This window comes from Theropithecus gelada, chromosome 8 (genome assembly GCF_003255815.1).
Source record: "Theropithecus gelada isolate Dixy chromosome 8, Tgel_1.0, whole genome shotgun sequence".
In the NCBI taxonomy this organism is placed as follows: domain Eukaryota; kingdom Metazoa; phylum Chordata; class Mammalia; order Primates; family Cercopithecidae; genus Theropithecus; species Theropithecus gelada.
This window is the reverse complement of record NC_037676.1, coordinates 66,627,472-66,636,725: the sequence shown is the minus strand read 5'-3', so window position 1 is coordinate 66,636,725 and position 9,254 is coordinate 66,627,472. Positions and strand designations below refer to the sequence as shown.

Below are 9,254 nucleotides of genomic sequence, written 5' to 3'. Positions count from 1 at the left end.
GTGTGGAACTACTACCTCAACATAGTCCACCTCACTGGCTTCCAAATAAATTAATTTACCTAGTCCTTCTAAAGTTTCTGACCTGATCCTTTCCCCTTATCCCACTCCTTTGGCCGATTTGGACATTACGATAATGCCAAAACAAGAGAGTTATCTTGGCCTTTTAAAGCCAAGCATGGACGCCTCGAGATTGGGAAGAGAAAGGGAGAAGTCAAGGGGAAATGCGGGCGGCAGGTGTTCTTCAGATCTTTCCAAAGTTTGGACCTTTCATTTGCGGTTTCTTGCGCAGTGTGGTCAGGACCCTGTTAAATGTTACACCTCTCTCTTCCGTTTTGTTTTCCCAGCTTGGCTCAGGACTGCAGACAATCACACTCCCTGTTCTTAAAAGAACCAGTGCTTTCTAAATGCTTTAACTCTCTGGAATATTTGCACGGACGGGAACTACTGCTCTCCTGACAGCTGTCAATGAAGCTTCCCTAAAATTCTCCTCGAAGATTTGCCTGCGGATTTCCGCGGCTCTAATGGAAAAGTAAGAGCCTTTCCCTTTCGAACACTAGTTTGCTTCGAGAATCAGTCCGGGGTGGAGATAGGGGGACATTTATGCGGCAAGGGATGGATTCATCCTACCACCCCCTAAATTCCTTGCAATTGCCTTTTCCCCTTTCTGACCCTGAGATGCTTTGGTGTCTTTCAAGTGCAGCCGTAGGCTCCGCTCTTGGCATTCACCGCGTGCCTTAATTGTATGACATTAAATCAAGGTCCGCTGTGAACACGGAGGGCAGAGCCTCTGATCTTGATCCGGAAAGTATCAGACCCACTGCGACTACCACTCTTCTCTCCCTGCCCATCCCCCCGCCCCCCCGCCCCCGGCTCTGAGTCTCTACTCCCAGAGTCATAACTCATAAGCCCAGTTCCTGTCTCTGCTCATCTCTGACACATCTGCCAGAGCCACTGTTAATTAGTCTGTTCCGTGGAAGTGTAGACGAGTGCGTGTGTCTGCGTATGCATATGCATATATCTCCATGCCATTTACAGCACACGCCTAAAAACATACATACGCCTATAAATCTAGTTTTCAAATGACGGCGTGGATCCAAGTTAATTACCCCTCTGGTACAGATCTAATTTTGTAATAGTGTTATTTTACTGAATGCAATTAACCCAGTTGGTCCGCCCTGAATCCTTTCTAAGGCACTTGTAAGGAATGGCAGGTTTTTAAGGACCACGCCATTGCATGTTCTCCGTCAGAATCGTTGCCAATCATTTTCTGCTGTCAGGGATGAAATCTAGCACATAAAAGAGAAAACAAACATGCCTGTGTGCCTGTAAGATAAACACACAGATATGCCTGGTCTCTGTGTCCTCTGATAACGTTACCGCGGGTTTGGTTGGGAGATTTTGGGAAAAGAGAGTCCGAGGGCGGGCTGGGTCATCTTTCTTTGTAATGCGGAAAAATTAACTCAACCGCACCTGCCTAGTCCCGAGAGAGCTGGGCGGCCCATCTGGTCTGGCTACGAGTTTGCTGCGGAGAGAAAAGGCTGCTCACTAAAGCTTTCCCACTGCCCGGGAGCGCGGAACTCGGGTCTGGGCCCGGAAGGGCGATTCGGCTCAGGGCAGCGCAGCCGACTCGCACTCCTCAGCCTGTGGCCAGAGTCTGCGGCTGGAAGCGCCTGGGCCGAGCGGAGGGAGGGCGAGCAGGAGAGAGGAAAGGGTGAGGGAAGTTGACCTCTACGGGCGGAGCCCTCTGCGCAGCGGGCAGGAGGCAGCGGGCGCGACGGCTCTTTTCATGGCGTCCCCTACGGCGTGGTCGGCCCGAGGGAAAGGCCCGCTCCCGCTCCAGAGTCCGAGGAAAGGAGAGAGAGCTGAGAGCTGGTCTTGCGCAGAGACCCCAGAATGCGCCCCTGAAAAACAGAATCAAAGCGCAGTGTTAGGGAGGTGGGAGAGAGGAGGGGGAGGGTGGGGAGCAGGGACACGAGGCGGGAGGGAGCACGCGAGGGACACAAGGTGACGAGAGGACAGGACCCCAGTCGGCCGGTCGCGACCTCCGTCCCCAGGCTTCAGGGGGACGCGGAGGGGACCCTGAGCCCACGGAGTGCGGGGCCCGCAGGCCGGGGGGAGGGGAGTGGCGCGGTGGCTGTGAGCGTAGGTCCGGTCTGCGGAAGTCCCAAAGAGGGTGCACGCGCTGCGGACACCTCCGAGTCCAGAGAAACGATTTTGGGAGCTGGAGCCGTGAAAACGCGCCCGCAGATGGTCCTTCTGTGCAGTTCCAGCCGTTCCCGCATTCTGCACCCCCTTTCTCCAGCCTCACCCCCTCCCTTAGACCACACGCCAGACCCGCACTCTCCAGTCTCCACCCCTCTTGGTTTTGGACCCTGCAAACTGCAAGAACGGCAAGAAAATCGAAAGGATCGATGAGAGAAAGAATTACATGCACCCATAGCCCTAGAAATCCAGAGCGAGACCTGCTAGCCCTGCTCAAACCTGGAGAGGACCAAAACGTTTTCAATCGCTGCTCAGCGCGTTCGCAGAGGAAAGAAGAGGCTGAGAGGCTTCCGTGGTATAAGGTGCTTTAAGGTGGGAGGTGGGGGTAGGGAGGGGGTGGGTCGGAGCGGTCCGGTCTTTCCCCCTCGCTTGCTGATCCAGAATTAGGGATTAATGGCTCGCTCCAGCCAAACAAATAAGGCATCTGCCTTCAGCACAAGAGGATTACACGGGCTGCTGACGTCACCAGTCAGACAGATGTTGGCTCCCAAAGTCCTGAGCAGCTCGCTGTGTCCTTGAAACCAAAGAGCCGCAGAAGGCTTGCAGCCCCCAATTGCAGAGCCTGGGTACAGCAGAGGGCAAGAGCCCTGCCCTTGCCGACAACCCCTTGGCGTCAACCCAGTGCCCTTAGGCAGCTCCCTAAGACGTCGAGCTTCCAGCCTCTCCAAGCGCTCCCTTCGCCGTCCTGCTGTCAAAACCCAAGCTCTCTCAAAGCAAGCCAAAGTCACCGTTCTCAGTTGCCTCTCCCTAACATGGAGACAAGCGCCCACAACCCGTCGACACCTTATCTAGATCCCGCATTTAAGCTCTCGGGCTCCTGTTCACTCACACTTGGTTGGCCAAGTAACAGGAAAATAAGCACCTTAGGCCGGACAGAGCCCACGCTCCAGCTGAGGGACCGCCTCTTAATTACGTGCGCAAGCAGCAAAAGCAGAGCTAATCTGCATCTCCTCTTTTCAACCCCGCAGCCTTCCTTCCCCCCAGGCCAAGGTTTAGGTTTATGCTTAATCTTATCACGAATGCCATGCCGGACGAATGTGCCTTTCAAAACAATGACTCTTTGCCAACATAACTCAGCGTCCCAACCAGAGCCCTGGACCACCACTAGGTAAACCACGGGGACCTCACCATGGTCCTGATTAGGACACGGAAAAAATGTCATTGCATATTCTTCTCAAGTACTCTGAATACGTTGTCTAAAAATAAAATATTAAAATAAGTGTGTGTGTTCAAAATATATGTAGCATCTAATTCTAGCAACCTGCACATTCAAAGAACTGCAGTTTCATTTTATAGCCAAAGCTGATGAATAAAGATCAAAAATTACTTTATTTATAAACTCCAAGGTCCTTTTAAATTGACGTAATTTTAACTTAATTATAAACTATTTTAATTTTTCTAACCTGCATTCTGTTTTTGCTTTATATGATTTTCCAGGCCTTTACAGGTCACACTAAAGTCAGGTTATGAAATAAGCTAAAAGACACATCAAACTGGAAATTTAAATGAGCAATTTTGAATAAGTTATGTAATCCACAAATGAAATTGTTTTAAATGAATTTTAATTCTGTAAAGGAGTAAAGACTATTCAAACAATGTATAAAACAAAATAAGCTGATCTCCAGCACAGAGCCACACTGAACCAATCCTGTGCCCCAAATTTAATCAGTATATATGAAAAAATCTGTGACTTTCTTGGAAAAAAAATAAATGCTTGCTCACAACATTGCACTGTCAGTTATAGAGTACAATGCCTACACAGGGGTAAAAGGAATAGCTGGATTATATCTCCATTCATATTATTCCTGTCTATCAAAGTGGCATTTAATTTTCCCAATTTTATGCATTTAGAAATTCAGTCACTGATAAAAATCAATTTAATTTTCTGTAGTGTCATTCAGCCAATGCCAATCTGAAATAGTAAAATTTCTCTATCCCCATTCTGTTTCAAGGCCTTATGAAAAACATTCTACATCTAAAAATGATAGATTTAAATTTTATATGTACCAGTACCAAAAGGTGGGCTTTATCTTATTTTAATTGGATAAATAATATATACTATTCAAGGCAGGATAAAAACTGAACACATAATCATTGTTTCTTTGAAACTTGGTAGAATAAGTTTGAAATGCCACATTTTACCAGTCTAAAATTCCTTTTAAAGACCAAAAAGATTATGTTTCACTTCTAATATGTTTTGAATGTAAACTTCCACTCAGGTCTCAACATTTTATTAGAGTCCTTTTTGCTCAGTGATTTAATATTAGTTCGCTGTCCATGGTCTTGATCCACATGAAAGGATATGCTAGTGTTACCTTTTGAAAAATGAAAGTCACAACGCTTCTGTACAAATTAGACTCCCTAGCATTTTAAAATGATATCAAAAGGGGGAAACGCTATAGGCTTTAAGTTCTCTTCCCCATCCCAGTTGTTTTCATTTTTCTATATTTGCCACCAAATTGAAGGTACAGGAAGTAGATAGGGAAAGTTTGCATTTCATTATTTTTGAGTTGATAAAACCACCACTCCATTGAAAGATCCAAATAATTGTAGTAAATAGGAAATAATATCTTTCAACCTGCAATATTCTTTTGGCGGTTTTCAAAAGAGACATAGACATTCTTGTATAGGCATCCTTTTCCACTTTTACATATGGTTTGACAAGTGCGGAAAAATTACAAAAATGACAAATTCAGGGGCAAAAGCCAAACAACCTTTTCAATCATTTCTCTCTCCATATTTACATCGCTATATAGAGGCATATAGATAGCACACACACACACACACACACACACACACACACAGGCTAAGAGCATTAAACTAAATCCATCTCTAACGCCTTACATTTTTTTTTCTAGCAAAGCATATGTTCCAGTGGCTAAGACGAGGAATAATTCTTCTATCCAAAATAGCATTTCATCTTCAGTTTAAAAAACAAAAGACTGACCCGGCAGAGTAACATTTAACATCTCTTGGGGTTTCCTTGAGGGGGAGAAAGGAGAAAGGGAAAGAAATATTCCCTCTTTCAAAAATGTAATTGTCTTTCGTTTTTTATTTTCTCCTTCACATTATCAGGAAAAATATGTTTTAAATATGTATATATATATGCATACTTAAATAGACACTTATTTTCCCAAACCCCAAGAGCCACTGTTGATCTTTGGAGGACACTGATCAGCACAAACCGGTCATATCTGTGCTTTGATACAAGTATCCCAACGGTAAGAAAACAGGCCCTTGGTTTTAAACTGAGGTCGGCACCCACGCCAGGCCATGGGGCCGAGCCTCAGCGATTCACACTTTCCTGGGCGTGAGAAGGCTACTTTCTGAAGAAGTATTTCGAACTTGGGAAAATTCTGGTACCGGAAGAAAATGGCCTAAACACAATAGGACTCGCCATTTTCTCCTTGTGAAGCACAAAGCGCTTGGCGCTGCCCGCCACACAAAGAAAGCCTGGGCCCGCGGAATTCTTGCACATTTTCAAGAGGCCAAAAAATACCTTCTCAGAACCACAATTTCTCCCTCCTGGGCCCCGTGAGACACACCCTCTCTCCCACCTTCATTCAGTCCTGGTCCCAAGAAGATCCCTTATTTGAGATGGAGATAAAAGACACACCGAAGGCGCGATGCTGGCGTGCGAGCCAACCTCGGCAAGAATAAGTCCTGAAAACCGAGGGGCCCGACCCGCGGCTGGCCGGGGCTCCATTCTAGGCCCGGGATGGGGGAACACGGGTACCCTTCCTCCTCTTCAGATCCCTCTTTCCAATTCCATTCTGTCCCCCAAGTGCGTCTGGGAGCCCGGCGAGCTTAGGGATCTCTGTGACCTGATTTCCATCCATTGCCAGGAACCAACCTTACAGCCCCGAGCTGAGCCGGCGGCTCTCAAGGATGCTCGCGACGCGGGAACTCCTCCACTCAGCGCCTCCCGCCGCCCCCCGCCCGCCACCCCAAGTCACCGCATCAAAGTCAACCAGGATCGTGTTCTGCACGCCCACAACCGGTGAAATGCTTCTCCCGCTCACATGCGAAAAGTGCAAGCTTCGAAGAAGCCCCTGTGAACCAAAACACAAGCAACAACCCGACTCACAAAGCGAACACTCCCAGCCCAGCTCGGGACGCAGAGCCCGGCTACAGCAGGAAAGGATGGTACTTACAGCCGGCGTGCGCTCGGGTAATCCGCGTCGCAGCCCGTGCGGTGGGTTAGTTGGCTTTTGAAAAAATCACTACACACCTCTACATCTTTGATTTTACACATTTTCCACCGGTGAGAAGGAACGAAAACAAGAATCTTGTAGCCTAGTGGGAATGGGGGAGGGGGATGGAGATTTTCATTGTCTACGCTCGGCACACGCAGCCCAAGGAAAGATGCTCACTGCCTTTGGAGCTCCTTCTACTTTCTGCTTGAAATTCAGAAGCTTTCAACGCAGTGAAGCGGGGGTTTGGTCTCCCTCCCTGCCTCCCTCCCTCTGCGTTCTCTCTCTCCTTTCTCTCTCTCTCTCTCTCTCTCTCTCTCTCTCTCTCTCTCTCTGCCCCCCCTCTGTCATTTCCTTCTCCCTCCTCTCCTCTCCCCTCCCTCTCTCTTCTCAAGCTCGAACTCTCTCTCTTTCTCTCTCTCTCTCTTGCTTTTTTTCAAAAGAGGGCAGGTCGCTTCCTGCATCCCAATGAGTTAAATCAGTCACTTACTTCTCATGCATCAGCAGCCTCTTTAACAACCCGAGGGCTGCAGGCACAAAAGAGCATTTAGCTGCCTCCAATTTGTGTAGAAGGCCTGTCCTTAATTTGTTTTTGGAGTATAATTAAATCATGTATTTCACGTAATATAAAAATACCGAATTCTCAACTTTAGTGAATGAACTGCTAATGGTAACCTTTGAAAATAAATCCCTCTTGTTGATGTTCTTATCAAGGGCCTAGAACGCCCCAGAATTGCAGAAGCCTAAGGTCTGGGCCCCAAACTACCTGCCCCTCCCCCCTTTCGCACGTCAAGGTCACAGTCATATGATCCCCCATTGCTTTAAAATGGAGTCTTTTTATCAACCCGTCGCCCTGGAAAGGAATTAAGTCTCTTTTATGGGGTGGGAAGATCTGAAGGATTAATAAATAAATAAATAAATAAATACATCCTTAATCTGAAATACACACGTCAGCAGAATCAAGCCTGATCAGACATTGGGATGGTGGCGTGGGGGGACTGACAGGGCATGTGAGAGTGAGTGGTTTTCCTCTCCCCCTTATCCCCTGGCGAATTTTGAGGTCGCTGGGTTTTGCTTGGGTTTCTTTCAGCGGCTGCGTGGGCCTTCTGGGAGGACAAGGCCGGCGCGTTTTTAGCTCCCAGAGTATCTGAGGGGTTCTGATCTCCCGGACACCGCCCAATGGTCAGGGGGATCCTGTGTATGACTCCCCCTCCTCTAAAGGGGCTGGGGTACAAAGAGCAACTCTGCCTTCCTGCAGTTTCTCTTTCAGGAAGAACTCCAGGCCTGGCCATTGTTCCTCCTCAATGAAGGGGGCCGAGGGTGACAACAGAGAGAGACCTTCTCTTCTCTACACTCACCATCCACCTCCTCCCTCACTCCACTCAAGGCCACTGCTGGGGAGAAATTTGGGAATATTTTCTGTTTCAGGAGAGACGCTTGTCTGGAAGATCATGAGATGTAATATCATGAATATCTCGGTTATCTTTGTATTTTCTTCAGTAACATTCCGTTAAGTCGTCAGTGGGCTCCCTCACCCCCTCCCATTTTCCAGTTCTCACAGCGCTTGTTCAGAAACATTGCACTCGGATGCGAGAGAGGTTAGGACCGCAGATAACAGCATTTAGTTTCATCGAAAGGGAATGTAACAATATAACTCACCACTTCCCGCCTCTGAATATTCGCTCTTCTACCCTAAATCGCCCTGGGGTTTTGAGTAAGGCCACATTTCACCTTGAGCATTTATCAAACCGTACTTGGCTGTTGCTGCTACTGCAGGAGGACGCACAGGCCGCCAACACCCACCTGACATCTGCTTGAAATATCCAACAATATTTCCAACGGGGTCGTTTGCAAAAAGCAGAAAACCAAAAATGAAAGAAGAATTTTAAAAAATACAGAAATAATATAAGTGTGTGTATAATATAATCCCAAGGTGTTGGGGTTGGGGGCTCCAATTACCTAAGACAAAACATCTCTGCGGTTGAGCCCAGACCAAAGGCCTCACTGCAAGGGTGTTTTATTAGCGGCGAGAGACCACGGTTTTTAGGAGGCATTACAAGAAATGCGCATCACCCCGCTGCCCTTTATCTCCCATCCATGATTCTCATTCTATCCGTTTCCAGTTTATTGACCTGGGATGCGGGACTGCTAAAGATCGTCAACGACTTGCTGAGCCTAGGGGAGGCAAAGTCACGCGGTGCGCACTGGGTCCCGCCGCGCGCACTGGGTCCCGCCGCTGGGAAGGTGCTGCTCTCTGCTCTGGTTAGCAGCAGAATCTGCTCTGTGGGGTGACGACTTCAGACCACCCCGGGTGGGCACTTTACCCAGCATCCTCCCCTCTCCCCCGACTCTGGCAATGCTAGTTTTGCCTCATCTTCAAGGGCCTTGGAATTTCAACCTTGTTGGTGGGGAGGCCTTAGGAAAGAACTCAAGCGGTGGGCGCGTTTCCCACGAACGGGCCTCTCCCTCGCCGGCGGCTTATTCTCAGTCGAGGCCTCAAAGGAAAACTTGAGAGAGATCACAGGCGAGCACCCCAACATTAGTCCAAGACTTTCACTCCCCCAACCTCAAACAGATGGCTGAGCCGTAACACCTGCACGGCAGCCACAGCCGCCGCCTCCGCGCAGCTCTCGGGATGGGGATCACAGACTCGGGTCCAATAAGGTCACCGGCCACCCTGGGCCCAAATCGCTCAACTCCACCCCACCTCACCCCACCCCCAGCCTTAAGAACCTTTTTCCGGACACTTTTCGCTTTCGATCCCTGCCTGGCGCCCTATGCCTAGGAAAGTGAGCGGGT

The 9,254-nt window shown here is 48.5% G+C and overlaps 1 protein-coding gene across 3 annotated transcripts; it reads right to left on the bottom strand.

The window, feature by feature from the left end:
• Positions 1-1,122: 1,122 nt before the first annotated feature.
• LOC112630086 lies at positions 1,123-6,747 on the bottom strand. Of its 3 annotated transcripts, none has more exons than XR_003120807.1 (2): positions 2,482-2,636; positions 1,123-1,901 (listed from the first exon to the last, which is right to left on the bottom strand). XR_003120807.1 is itself a non-coding variant. In XM_025394196.1 (2 exons), the coding sequence occupies exons 1-2, from the start codon at positions 6,515-6,517 to the stop codon at positions 1,637-1,639; spliced, it is 366 nt and encodes a 121-aa protein (XP_025249981.1). In that variant the 5' UTR covers positions 6,518-6,747; the 3' UTR covers positions 1,123-1,636. The 3 variants fall into 3 exon arrangements, 1 of the variants encoding a protein (XP_025249981.1); XR_003120808.1 differs by having other exon boundaries at positions 2,435-2,630; XM_025394196.1 differs by lacking the exon at positions 2,482-2,636 and adding an exon at positions 6,417-6,747.
• Positions 6,748-9,254: the final 2,507 nt, after the last annotated feature.

Excerpts from the sequence above, each read along its gene's own strand:
- LOC112630086 (XM_025394196.1), bottom strand. The coding sequence starts at position 6,517 with ATGTGTAAAATCAAAGATGTAGAGGTGTGTAGTGATTTTTTCAAAAGC. Across the intron at positions 1,902-6,416 it reads TACCCGAGCGCACGCCGGCT|GGGCGCATTCTGGGGTCTCT; the intron begins GTAAGTACCATC and ends TCTGTTTTTCAG.